General features: G+C 38.7%; 1 protein-coding gene across 11 annotated transcripts in view; it reads right to left on the reverse strand.

Moving 5' to 3' along the window:
- The window catches only part of Rimklb (ribosomal modification protein rimK like family member B), a 39493-nt gene that overhangs the window by 20771 nt on the left and 3602 nt on the right, over positions 1-15120 (reverse strand). For 10 of the 11 annotated variants that reach the window (XM_076567900.1, XM_076567897.1, XM_076567902.1 and 7 more), the window contains exon 2: positions 5784-6009. In XM_076567900.1, coding sequence (XP_076424015.1) covers positions 5784-5958 — 175 coding nt within the window. In that variant the 5' untranslated portion in view covers positions 5959-6009. Of the gene's footprint in view, positions 1-5783; positions 6010-8257; positions 8405-15120 lie in introns of those variants that run through there. The other variant, XM_042274059.2, reaches the window with a different exon arrangement.

Here is a 15120-nt window from a genome sequence, read left to right on the forward strand (position 1 = left end):
AGACCACCTAACAAAAAGCCCAACGCCAGACATGAGAAGCCCTCTTCTGATTTGTCGGCCAGGGTTGTCCAAGAGACCCAAAATCACTATAGGCTATTGCTACTGCTGTTGGTTGCTTCCTAGAAGTACAAGTAATTCCCTATTGCTGAAGACACCAAGACAGGGTCAAGAGGCTCCTGAACTGGAACAGACCTGAAAGCTTCCTCCCTGAGGACCAACTTCCATGATACCAGAAGGTGTCGTGCAAGCTTCCAAAGGAGAGAAGCAAAACAGTTCTACCCAGATATGACACCTATGAACAACAATGACTAGCATAGCACAATAATGCTAAGAGTGCAGTAGTGTCATGTATAATTTGGTGGTAACTGACAGCTCTCTAGCTAAACTTAAGGTCCACTCAACAAAGGGGAAGTCATTGCTAGTATCAGAAACCTAGCCAACTACCCAGGGCTAGTGAACTCATGGGTCTTGCAGGACAACCTACAGTCTATACTATAAATCCTTGTCTCTACACCCACAGATAAGTGTAGTCTTTACCCTTCATCAGGGAACTTCTCTTTGCAACAGACAGACCATTATAGAAAACCACAACCAATCAAATTAAAGAGTTATGGCGCTCAATCACAATGGACATATCTACAAACAACTCTGCAGCACTTAATTTAAGACTCAGGGATCACTGTAAGTGAAGGGACCATGAGATTTTAAGAGTCAAAGGATCAAGGAGTTTGCTGTAAGACTGTGTCTCCTAGTAATGTCAGAAACTACACCCATTAAGTTTCATCAACATGACTGTTTAAACATGAGCTGAATAAGGGCAATAGCAATAGACATGCTAATGTGGACAGGAGAAAGCCCAAGAGGCCTCAACCCTAAACAAAGAACTACAGGCAACTAAGGAATGCTGAGAGCCGGAAAAATAGTCTTTCCCAAGAAAGAGCACACTAGTTTCCCAATACCAATGGTCAGTACTAAGGAAACATACAAGTTAGCATTACATAGACTGAGCAGGTTGTATTTTATGTATTTAGGAATATGTATGTATACACACACACACACACATACACACACATTCATGTACCAATACTTAATGAAAAGAGGACATGAATTTGAGAGATCAAGGATATGAGGGTTTGGAGGGAGGAAAGAGAAAAAGGAATAATGTGATTATATTATAATCTCAAATCTAAATAATATTTTTAAATGTAAAAAAAGTAATAATAATATAAAGGAACAATACAATACCAAAGCAAGCCAGGCGGTGGTGATGCACACCTTTAATCCCGGCACTTGGGAGGGAGAGGCCAATCTGTGAGTTTCAGACTAGCCTAGTCTACAGAGTGAGTTCCAGGATAGTCAGGTGACAGAAACATTGTCTCAAAAAACCAAAATAAATAAATTAAAATAAAATACCAAAGTTTATATCTCAAAATCAAATGCATTGTGTTGTTAATACTAGACCAGAATAGAGACATTCTTCTCTAAGAAAAGCAAAAATCTCAACTGACTTATTAACTAAATTATACACACCAGTATAATATACACTACCATTTAAAGAGATGGCATAATATATTTACATTCAGAAATGAAAAAGCAAACATATAATGAACTATTAAGGGGACATTTGAGAATAAGTTTATTTGCACATATATAAATACAAAATTTCTGAAAGAGTAAATGACTGGGCTGACTTCGATAGTGACTGGCAACAAAGTAAAAATAAGGTAGAATAGGAAATTTCAACACTGTACTCCATGCAATTTTCTTCCTACTTTGTGTTTTGTGTGGGTTTTTGAGTTCATCTGCTTCTATGATGAATTTTTAAATTGAATTTAAGAAGGCAATAAGCAATACAGGAAAGATTTTTATATGAATTACTCCTTAAAATTTTTGATTTTAAAACTTTTGATTTTAAAATAATACATGTTGCTTAAAACACTCAAATATAAAACGTCAAGATACATTTTACCTTCCACCCACCACCCTGGGTACTATTACTTTTCTCGATGGTCATCTAAGTATATATAAAATTCATACCTTTTAAAAAAAAAAAATCAAGATTTTTGCATATTGTTTAACATAAATGTCTTCCATCACTTAAAATTACACTAGAGATTTTATTCTCACTTCCTTCTTAAAATGGTTTAAGAAATGTCATGATTAATCCTTTCCTGAACAACTTTTCATTCTATAAAAAAGATACTGTGGGTACAAGTTAGAGCCAGAAATCACAAACAAAAACAGGAACAGGTCATGTGCCTCAACTATGATTTGTATTAGTATAAATATAAAAATATGGCTGACAGCAAAAAAGTAAGAACACAAAGTAACATTTTCTAAACTAAAGCGTTCACACTGCCCTTTCAGGTGCTCACACTGGGTACCGTCTGCTCATAACCCATACCTCCACTTTTTAACTTCTCCCTGGCATGAAAGGGGATTAGAAGCTCACCACTAAAGAATGAGATGGCAATCATAAAATCTGAAGATGAATTTCTACATAATTTTCGCCTTCAGACAAATGCTAATAACCTAGAATCACCTGGTAAGAGTCTCAATAAGGGACAGTGCAGTGGCATTTGCTCCGCCCATGGCTTTGGGCTATAGGTCCAAGGAGGCAGCGCTTCTTGCTGTTGTACATGACCTCTTAGAAGGAAAGGGAGGGGTCACCAGGTCCCTTCTCCCTGCTTCCTGCTTCCTAGTGTGATGGAACTGCCAGGTGGATTCACTCTCAGAACAAAGGACAACTTCAGCATCCATTCATTCACTCTACCTGTGACTGTGAATACCACTAGCAATTTCAAGTTCCTGCCTTGACTTGCCTCCAAAGCTGTACTGAACAGCAGGCTAAAAATAAGCCCACTTCTCCCTAAAGTTGAGGATCTTGGCTGGAGTTTTTAGTACACCAAGAGAAGGATAAAAAAATAGTCTGAAGAAAGCAAACAAGCATCAGAACCAGTCAGGTGCCACAGAGTGTCAGATTTTAAAACACTAGGAAGCTGGGCACAGTAGCTCACACCTGTGACCCCAGCACACAGGAGGCTAAGACAGGAGAATCCCCACAACTTTTAGGCCAATTTGAGCTACACAGAGTTCCAAGTCAGCCTAGGCTAGAGTCAAAGCACTATGACTGACAGTATAAGACTTCCTTTCTTTTTAAATAATTTAACTTTATTTTATGTGCATTGGTGTGAAGGTGTCAGATCCCCTGGAACTGGGGTTACAGACAGTTGTGAGCTGCCATGTGGGTGCTGGGAATTGAACTCAACTCCTCTGGAAGAGCTCTTAACTACTGAGCCATCAATCCAGCCCCAGTTTAAGACTTTCTATGGAAAAAGCAGAAAGCATGCAGGAACAGGCAGAAACAAACAAAAAGTTGTACATATGGAAAACACTAATTTAAAAAAGTCTTTGATAGAAACTTCACTACACTGGACTTAGCAGAGAAATTAATCTCAGAACTTGATAATCATGGCAATCATCCAAAAATAAAAAGTAATTTTCTTTTCTTTTTTTTTTTTAAAGAAAGATTATCTAAAAACTACAGGATGGCAACAAGAAGTGTAATTCATATGTAGCATAAATTACATGTAACTAAAAAATAAACAGTATTTTAAATAATAACTATGACTTTTCCTCAAATTAATGTCAGGTGCCATTTCAGAGCAGAAAACTCATAAAAATATTAATACCATATAAATTACATCTAGGAGGGCCACAAGAGGTATCCCATGCCACTAATCTCAGCACTGAGGGGTGAAGTAGGGGGTCAGATGTTTCAGGGCAGTCTGGTCTACAACACTCCACATTATAAGCAAGCAGAAATGAGGTGGCCTGGTCTACAATATCCCACATTATAAGCAACCACTTGTTTGATGAAGGTTGTTTTCATTCCCCTTTCTACTTACAGGTCAGCTGACACAAGAGTTTGACCCAAGTATGCCAATTTTGAAAACAAGGAGACTTGCTATCAAACAGGGTGGCTTTGAAATGAATCAGGGAGCCTGAAGTCCAAACCACAGTCAGTAAAACTAAGAGATAAGCAGGGAAAATATAAAACCGGCAGCCCAAGGACAGAAACCCACAGGCCAGTTGAGCCAACCAACTCCAGTTTAGGGTTACATTATAGTTTTTGGTCTTGTTGCTTTGCAATTAGGCATATAATGAGGAAAATGTTCCAAAGGAGAAAATCCTGAAGAACATTATTTTTAATTAAAAAAAAAAAAGAGAGAGAAAGAGAGTTCTGTGAAAGCTGTTTCTTTACCTCGCTACAAGAGGATGGCATTTAATATAGTATAAAAGGCTGGAGAGGTGGCTCAGCAGTGAAGGACACTTGTTGCTCTTGCAGAGGACCAGGGTTCAATTTCCAGCACCAACATGGAATCCAATGCACTCTTCTGACCTCCGCAGGCACCAGGCATGCACATGGTACACACACACACATATATATATATATATATATATATATATATATATATATATATATATATATATATAGACAAAACACCCATGCACATAAAATAAAATAATCTAAAAATATCTGGATCCATAAGAGGACCATTAATGAAGGATCCCTGCCCAAGGAATGGCCTGCTCACGGTTAGTGTGGGCTTTGCCAGATGAACTAACCTAGTTAAGAAGACACCTCACAGGAATGCACTGAAGCGCATCTCCTCGAAAAAATTCTAGATCCTGTGAAGCTGACAACACTAACCATCAGAGTGATGCCCAAGTCTACCCCCCAAATTTTGGTTACTTAACAGACATTTTTAAAGGTTAGAAAACCAAAGGCTACCAACTGGTTCATTTATTTATTTATTTATTATATTTATTTTTGTTTGTAGGGATATTTTTGTTTGTAGCTCATACTGTCCTTGAACTCTGGCCTCAACTCTAATGAGCCACCATGCCCAGGCTATTTTCTGAACACATGTGAAACACTAGAAATACATGTATCACCAGCTGAGTCAAATCCTTTTTGTTGTTGTTGTTTTGTATTATTTTTTTTAAGACAGGGTTTCTCTAACAGCTCTGGTCATCCTAGAACTCTCTTTGTAGAACCACGCTGGCCTTGAACTCAGAGATCCACCTGCCTCTGCCTCCCAAGTGCTGGGATTAAAGGTGTGCAGACAACACTACTGGTATTTTTAAAGTAATAAGTTATTTCAATTAATGCTGCAGATATTATCTAAAGGAAAATGAAAATAAGAATCACATGGAAACTAATTAATCAACAGAATTCCCATTAGTGAATTACAAATTTCCTTACAAGTACTTTAAATTTTGTAGATAAGTAAAAGGAATTTAAATTTTGTAGATAAGTTAAAAAAATTATTTATTTTATCTTTTTTAAGACAGGGTTTCTCAGCTAGACAGTGGTGGCACACTCCTTTAATCCCAGCATTGGGGGAGGCAGAGGAAGACGTGGATCTGAGTTCGAGGCAAGCCTGGTCTATATATAGAGCCAAGACAACAAGGGCTACACAGAGAAACCTTGTCTCGAGGAGAAAAAGAGAGAGACAGGAATTAAAAGCATGCGCCACTATGCCTGGCAGATAGCTAAATATTCATAAATCTAGAAAGTTTTTATTCTAGTTTCCTTTCCACTCTTCCATACATACTATAATTTAGGAAATACTAGTGCTCTTGTCTCTGTAAACAGACTACCTGTGAGTGATGGCCCTTATGATAAGGCTGTTATGACTTCACTTCTTCTCATTATTCCAGAGTTTCAACTCACAGCATTCTAAACAAAATCTGAAAGAGCACTTGTATAGTCTTACCCAGATTTCCTTGCTCAACTGTCAGCACCACCTCGTCCATCACTACAGCCCTAAAGTCCAATTCTTCCTCACAACATTTGGCCTTCAGAGCTCGTAAGATCTCTTTTTGCGGATAGTCTTCTCTGATTCGTCGATCTGTCAAAAACCACAGCTTGGCAGCCACGGAGCTACACATCTCGATCTGCTTGCGCTTCCTTTTCTGGATTATTTAAATATAAAATTTTATCTAGATGGAAAAGAAAATACACATGAGATTGATGAAATCATACAGATTTCTAGAATTCACAAATAAATGTAGTTTTATGCTAACTAAACAAACAAGAAGTGGAGAGAGACACTTCCAGCTAACCCGAGTACTTTGCAGGGGTGGAGGGAGGCAGACACAGGAGGCTCAGGAACTCAGTGTCATCCTTAGCTGCACAGAGATTTTAAGGCCAGCCCCAGTAACCCTGCTTCAAACAAAAACAGAAGAGAAACACTATGCCTTCTCCCTGCTGGTATACCACTAAAAATCTGGACATCCTCCAGAAAGATTTCTCCATCTTCCCCTGGGGAAGCTGGCAGCACAACAGGGCACACAGCTTACTTCCATTACAATTTCCCTATATTAATATTGTATTAATATTTGTATTAATTCTTTCTAGGAATACACTTAATCTGACTGCCTATTTCTAGCTTCACTGTTTCATCCCTTTTAGTAAGATTCTGTTTTAAAAAAAAAAGGGTGGGTGGGACTACTATGCTTATAGACATTTGCTGACATTCCATTTACTTTACACCTGTATTTTCCCACAGATTTTATTTGTGGTTATATTGTGTTCCCCCAAATATTGTGCACCCTAATAAACTTATCTGGGGTCAGAGAACAGAACAGCCACTAGATATAGAGGCCAGAAAATGGTGGCACGCACACCTTTAATCCTATCACTTGGGAGGCAGAGATCCATCCAGATCTCTGTGAGTTTAAAGCCACACTGTAAACAGCCAGGCATAGTGACTCACGCCTTTAATCCCAGGAAGTAATGGCAGGAAGCAGAAAAGTATATAAGGCATGAGGACCAGGAACTAGAGCTGGTTAAGCTTTCAGGCTTTTGAGAAGCAGTTCAGCTGAGATCCATTTGGATCAGGACTCAGAGGCTAGCAGTCTGAGGAAACAGGATCAGCTGAGGAACTGGCAAGGTGATGTCACTGTGGCTTGTTCTGCTTCTCTGATCTTCCAGCGTTCACCCCAATACCTGTCTCCGGGTTCTTATAAGACCATTTAAGATTCGTGCTACATTTATTAGATAGCCATTTCGTTTTACAGAGACTCTTATCTTTTAAAATAGTAAATATTGTGGCTAGTGAGATGGCTTTAGCAGGTAAAGGCACTTTGCCATCAGTAAAAAAGTAAATCTTGCAGGGCAGTGGTAGCATACACCTTTAATCCCAGCACTCTGGCAGGCAGAGGCAGGCGAATCTCTGTGAGTTCGCCTGGTCTACAGAGTGAGTTCCAGGAAAGGCGCAAAGCTACACAGAGATACCCTGTCTCGAAAAACCAAAAAACAAGAAATGAAGTCCTTTGGGGGCTGGAGAGATGGCTCAGCGGTTAAGAACACTGGCTGTTCTTCCAGAGGTCCTGAGTTCAATTCCCAGCAACCACATGGTGGCTCACAACCATCTGTAATGAGATCTGGTGCCCTCTTCTGGCCTGAAGGGACACATGCAGGCAGAACACTGTATATGAAATAAATAAATAAATCTTAAAAAAAAAGAAAGAAAGAAATGAAGTTCTTCACTTATTCCCTTCATCATGGGAAAGTCATTTGTTTCAGTGTTTAAGACTGCCTAGATTTGTTTTTAAAGAAAGGATCTCAGTATGTAGCTCAAGCTGGTTGACTTCAATCCACCCTCCTCCTGCCCTAACCCCATCTCCCAGTGCTGGTGGCATACAGGCAAATGTCACCATACCTAGCTCTAGACTCCTTTTTAAAGTATTTTTAGAGTATGATTTTACTTTCTCAAAATTTTAATTCTCACACTACAGTAAAAGCTAAAAGTACTTTCTTTTTTAGCTTTCAAATAATTTCAACTAAAACACTCTAGGATCTAAAGCTTAGCATTCTAATTCTTACTATCTCCTTAATAAACAAATGTTCTCAAAATTCAAAGTTAAAATCCTTGAACCTTATAAACACACAGAGCTCATGAAAACAGAGCTCATGAACACAAAAAGATACAATTATCCACTACAGAATAAGACAAGCTTTTGTAACATCACAAAAAAGAAAAAGTAAATCAAGGATACCACATCCCCTCCCTCTTCCAGGGTGTGTGGTCTCGAGCAGAAAAAAAAAGAACTAGAAGGGGAGGATGGCAGGGTTCAGCAGCACTAGCAAAACCTTTCCGGACGGGGCTGAAGGGAGGAAAAGAGGGAACAGGGCCATAATGAACTCTCTAAAGATATTAAAACACTTCTACAAGAAAAAAAAAACCTTTCACTCCTTGGCTTGGAGAGTCGACTCTGGTTAAAAGCACTTGTTCTTACTGAGGACCCAGGTTCAATTCCCAGCACCCACACAATGTAGGCTCACAATCATCTGTAACTCCAGTTCCAGGTTTCTGGTGTCCTCTTCTGACCTCTGCAGGTACACACACAAGGTGCAAAGAACACATAAAAAATAATAAATTTAAACAGTGAATCTTTCATTCCATATAATGCTCTAATACATGAGTTCAGAATCTAAAAATAGAGGCTAGGTAAAAAAAAATATACACTCAACCCTCAGTAACCAAGGAAGATTTGTTTCTAGGAGCCACCACTCAGACTCTCTAGCATACAAAATCCTAAATACTGACGTCATTCATATAAAATGGAATGGTATTTACATATAACCAATGAACATTCTCTCATATACCTTATTTCTGGGTATACCAGTTACTTTTCTGTTATGATGAAACACCATGACCAAGGCAACTAACTTTAGAAGAAAGAGTCTATTAGGGCTTAGGAGTCCAGAGAGATACGAGTCCATCACAGTGTCGGAAGTGGCAAACGGCATCTGGAGTAGCAAGCTGGAGTTCACATGTTGGGTCACAGGCAGAGAGCGCAAACTGGGAATAATCAAGTAAGGCTCTGTCTAATACTCCCAAAAGCCTGCCCTAGTGACATCCTTCCTTCAGCAAGGCCACGCCTCCTAAACATACCCCAATAGTGCCACCAATTAGGGACCAAATATCCAAATGCCTGTATACGTCAAACACATTCAATGCAGACTTTTATTCAAATGTTTCCAGTCCTCAACTGGATAGAAAGGGATGGCCGTACATTATGGAACAGAATTTGTATGTCACTCTACTATAATCTACAATAAAATTCTAATACCATTTAAACAATCCAGAAATGGCTACCGTCTTGTCCAAGTGATGCCATCCACTTCTATGTGAGAAATGGGCACTAGATTGGTTTGTGGAGATTAACAAATGATTCGTTGAGTTTCAGGTACTCCTTCAAGAGTCTCCTTTGTCTCTGAGAGCTCTCCTGTCCATAAATCTCAGGTTTTCATTCTAAACCCATTTTCTACTACCTAGAAATGTCATTTTCATCCAGATTTCAGCAGTTATTGAAATGCAGACCTAAGTATCTCATTCCAATTATGAGCTCATGACTGAATTTTAAATCCCATTGAAATGAAGTTACTGGGCTTCCTTAACTAAATGCCATCCTCTCTTGCCTCATTGAGCTTATACTTTCTAATTTACATGTCTGCTTTAGCACCTATATTCTGCACACACACACCCATTGTGACCATTCAAACTGTTAGACCAGCTTGGCTAGGTTATAATGCCCATCTGTCTGACCGTATACTGGTCTCTATGTCCAAGTTATTTTGTATAAGTCTTTAACAGCTATAATCTACTGACTTAAAAGACTATCTTCCAAAATGTGAAAAAAGCCTCATCCAATCAACTGGATTAAGAATTTTGCACTGAAGAAGACCTTCCTTAAGTGCAAAAACTATGCCAAGACTTGGGTCCACAGAAAAAGTCCCAAAATTTCCTCTACACCTCCAACCTGCGGAGTGTGCTTTAAGGCAGCAACTTCCAACTCATGTGTATATGGACTGTCAGCCATATTTACAGATTTGGATTTACCAACCTTACAATCCATCACAATCATCCATTCATGTATTGACTCCTTTCTTCTGGCCAGCACTGGCTGACATACCTAGCCTAACTATGATACTCAATGCAGAAGCTTAGTCACCATTTGTTTCCATCTTTCCTTTGCTACTTCCACAAAGGCACACATGCACACAATGTTAATTTTACTTTTGTGACACCTGAATTTCACTAGTCTCTTCATTCATCATACACCCAGAATATTTTAGCACTGCCCTTGGGCACCACCTCATTGTTAATCTATTCTCCTATACTTCCTGTTACTTGAAAAATATACTCTAGACCTACCCATTTAGTATATTCTGGGCTGAGAGGTTTGACAAAGCTGTTTTTCTGGACTCCTCCTTCCTCTAGCAGTCTATATCATATTAGAAATGCCCAGTATACTCTCATATCCATACTCTAGCACTACCACACTATAACTCGGGAGTATATATTTTTATTACATTTAATGTGCCAATACACTCATAAAGAAGACAATGTGACAGAGTCAGTTTTCTCCTTCCACCATGTGGGTTCTGATCAAACTCAGGTTGCTAGACTTGGCAGCAAGCACCCTTTCCTGTTCATTTATCATGCCAACTATGTGTTGTTGTTGTTTTTCCCCCGCTGGAAACAGGGTCACACTATGTAGGCCTGGCTGGCCTGGATACTGCTATGTAGACCAGGTTGGGATTAAAGGCATGTGCCACCATGCCAGGCTCTTCCATTGGTTCTCTAAGCCAGATGGTCTAATTGTATTTATGCAAACGTTCTTTAATATATCAGCCCTCTGTATCTGCACATTCTAGTGATTCAACTGAGGACTGAAAACATTTAAGGAAAAAAAATTCCAGAGTTGATGATATAGCTCAGCATCCACCATGCCCAGCAGATTCATCTTTAAACTGGGGTCTGCCAGTGCTCTAAGAGGAATTCTTGAGCCGTATGTTAGGGGAAACACTTCAAAATATTAAGTTAGAACTTTACAAGGATTCCAATAACACAAGAAGTAGCACAAACAGGATTATATGGAAATTAAAAAGCAGTACAGCAAAAGAAACATTCAAAGTGAAGACAGCCTTACAGAATAGAAGAGATTTTTGCCAATTATACTTCAGATGATAATATCTAGACTGTATAAAGAACTTCAAAAGTTCTTTTGGGTTAAAGAGATGGCTCAGCATGTGCTGTTCTTACAGCAGTCATGGGTTCAGTTACCCGTGCCCAAATAGTGCCTCGCAACCATTCATAATTCTAGTTCTAGAGGGTCTGATGCCTTCTGGCCTCTACCAGCATTAAGCATACACGTGGTATAATATACATACATGCAAGCACTCATAAATACAAATAAAAATAATTTTAAAAAAACTTCCAATCACCAGGCAGTGGTGGCACATCTTTAATCCCAGCACTTGGTCTATAGAATGAGTTCCAGGATAGCCAAGGCTTCACAGAAAAACCCTATCTTGAAAAACAAAGCAAAACAACAACAAAAAGAATTTTCCAATCAATAAATTGGTTAATGAGAGGCCCTGTCTCAAAAAAAAAAAAGGGGGTGGGGTGGGGGTGGGAGGTTGTGAGGACAAATGAACTGAAGACAGTTCTCAAAAAGAAACAAAAATGGCCAATATACTGTGAGTCATCAGGGAAATGCAAATTAAAACTACTTTTGAGGACCAGGCAGTGGTGATGCAGGCAGGCTGATCTGAGTTCATGGCCACTATGGTCTACAGAGTTCTAGACTATAGAGAAACCCTGTCTCGAAACAAACAAACAACAAAAAAAGACTACTTTTGATTCTAGCTCACCTCACTCAGAATGGTCATTAAGTAAAGAAACAACAAATAATGCTGATAAGGTGAAAAGAGAAATGGTTATTCACTACTGTATACTATTGTATACAAACTGGCGCAGCAATTACAGAAAACAGTACGAAGGTTTTCAAAAAAACAACCACCACCCAACAAAAAAATGGAACTATATGACGTAGCTATATCACTCTGGATATATACCCAAGGAACTCTAAATCCTACCAGAGATATCTGCATATCCATGTTTATTAACTATAGTATTCACAGGAGCAAGAAATGGAACAAAGTCTAGATGAATCAATAATGAAATGTGATACAGACACACATAATGGAATTTTATTCAGCTGTAAAAAGTGGCATTTACAGAGAAAAATGAACTGGAAATTAGAATGTTATATAAAATAAACCAGAGTCAGAAAGACAAATACTGTTTTCTCTCGTATGAAGATCCAAGGTTCTAATTTTTATGTGTGCACATATGGGAGGAGTCATGGAACTATAAAGGAGACCATGGAAGGGAAGATGAAATCTTTAAGGGGTAGGGAGGAAAAGAGAGGGTAATAAATGCATGTGACATAAAAGCAGAAGAGGGGCTAATGGTGAAAGCAGGGACAGAGAAGGGGGAGGTGTGTGAGGACAAGTAGGAACAAATATGCACAGAATAGAAAGAACAAACTTCCATCTCAAAAATTAATCACAACTCCAAATAGACTAAAAATAAGAAAACAAGTGGGTAGAGTGAGGCGTCAATTAAGCAATATATATTAATATTTAAATATCTATGATACTAAATATCTACCTAATACTAAACTGAAGACAGAGAACAAGACATGGTGTCAGCATACAAAGACAAACACAATCTGATGTTCCACTGTCATTGAGTGGGCCAGCAAAAGGGCTTGACAAATAAAGGCACTTGCCATAACCCTGATGACCCAACTTCCATTTCTGGAACCCAGGATGGAAAGAGTACTAACCCAAGTTGTCCTCTGACTAGCCCATGAATAAACACATAAACACAACTAAAATAAACCATTTTTTAAATGCTAAGAATAAGAAGCTTAACATCACTAAGGGAAGTGCAAGCCCAAACCATAATGAAGCAGTGTGTACAGTGAGTGATATAGACCTGTGCTCCCACCACAAGGGGGGCTAAGGCAGAAGGATGATGAGTTTGAGGCCAGCTTAGGCTACAACTCAGAAAAAAAAGGGATCCCAAATAGGTCTCTATACACCTTTACTCACAGTAGCATTCACTATTCCTAACAGCTACATGGTAGGAACAACCTAAATGTCATTGACACATGAATAAGTAGGCTAAAGGGGTAGGAGTGTGGGTGTGGGTGTGTACAAAAAAAATTATTCAGTCTTAAAAAGAAATTAAAATTGGAGACTCAGTAGTTAAGAGCCCTTGCTGCTCTGTCCAGTTCCAGGTGATCTGGCACCCTCTTCTGGCCTCTACTGGGAACCACACATATGCGGTACACATATACACGCAGGCAAATCATACACATAGGATAAAAAAAAATAATAAATCTTTATAAAAATGAAACTTTGACAAATGTTACAACTTGAATGAACATTGAGGATATTATGTTAAATCAAATATGACAATTACAGAACAAGGCATGGTTTTACTTGTATGAGATACCCACACTAGTCAAAATCATGAGGCAGAATGTAGAATGGTAATTATCAAGGGGCTACATTACAAAGAACTATCATCAAGTGGGTAGAGGTTCAATTCTGCAGGAAAGATCCTGAAAATAAATGGTGATTCTGTACAATAAATGTCCTTAGTGCCCTTAAACAAACTTTACACTTAAAAAGTTTATAAAGTGTTTATTGTAATACAAGAAATTTAGAAAAAAAAGAAATAAAAACCCTAAGCGAACTACAAGTTCTTACACATTTCCAACTCTAATCATAAAAAACATTACCTTTTACTTAAACTGTATGTAACTTTCATTATTAAATTCCCAGCCTTTGGTCTATCATCTATAGCCAACTATACAAGATCTCCAAAATCAAAACAAAGATTCCAATATGTTTTCTTAATAGAGGGTTGTTACAAAGTATCTATAGAAGATGGCACAAAGTTTCAAAAGTTTCTGAGATACAATGCACAGTGTAGCTCAAAGGTCCTCACATTTAAGACAAATGCCAAACTTCCTCCCCAAATTTCCTTTCCAGACATTACTGTGCTTTGATAAAGGAATGTGAAAGCTACTCATTTACTGTAGTCCAACAGGATGACTAAATTATATGTCGATGGAATAAGCTAAAAACTGAGCACTCCAAAACATCTAGGGAAGAATTACCAATACTATTGAGAGAAATTTACACGGGCTTCCAAAATGCAGTTTTTTGATTGTGTGTGTGTGTGTGTGTGTGTGTGTGTGTGTGTGTGTGTGTGTAGTCTTACACCACACGATTCCCTGTTTTTGTTTCAGACTTTATGGCTGTTAAGAGCATGAAGCTAGCTAGTAGCATCAGAAGGGGAAAAGGTACAGAAGACAGTAGTAGGAAGCATTTAGACAATGAGTAGCTTTAATTTTTCTTGTCACAATTCATAACATACTGACATTTTGTGGGAGTAAAATTAATCAGGCACATAAACATATAAGACTGTTTAGCCAACTCATCGATTCAGTTGGTATATAGCTTGTGAGAATTTGATACTCTACTGACATTACTGGGAAAACTGGCAGATTAAAAAGTGCTGTGATCAGCCAGACGGTGGTGGCAGAGGCAGGTAGATCTCTGAGTTCAAGGCTAGACTGGTCTAAAGACTACAGAGTTCCAGGACAGCCAGGGCTACACAGAGAAACCATCTCAAAAACAAAAACAAGTACCGTGATCAATGAAACTAGACCGCAAACTCCAAAGACAGAACTCACATGTTTTATTCTCTGCTGTTACCCGCAGTGGGTGACAGAGCACAGTACATTAGATGGCCAAGTTAAGGGATAAAATTTTAAGAGCTGTGTGTTTGGGGGCTGTAGACAGCTCAGCAGATTCGAGAGCTTGTTACTCTTATAGAAGACCCGAGTTTTGGTTCCCAGCATGCATGCGGAGGAGTGTGGCTCACATTCACCTGTAACTACAGCTCCAGATCTAACAACTTTTTCGAGCCTCTAAGAGCACCCACAGAGACACATAAAAACTGAAAATAAATCTATTTTGAGTTGGCTATGTGAAATACAAATCAAATACCAGACAAATGGTTAACCTTCATTGTCGACTTGGATTTAGAATCTCCTTGGAAATGCATCTGAGTGTGTCTATGAGGATGTTTCCAAAAAGGTTTAACTGAAAAGTGAAAAACTACACGTGCTAGGGTCCAGATCTGAATAAGGACACAAGAAACACGAGCACTCGTT

This window comes from Peromyscus maniculatus, chromosome 3 (genome assembly GCF_049852395.1).
Source record: "Peromyscus maniculatus bairdii isolate BWxNUB_F1_BW_parent chromosome 3, HU_Pman_BW_mat_3.1, whole genome shotgun sequence".
NCBI lineage: Eukaryota > Metazoa > Chordata > Mammalia > Rodentia > Cricetidae > Peromyscus > Peromyscus maniculatus.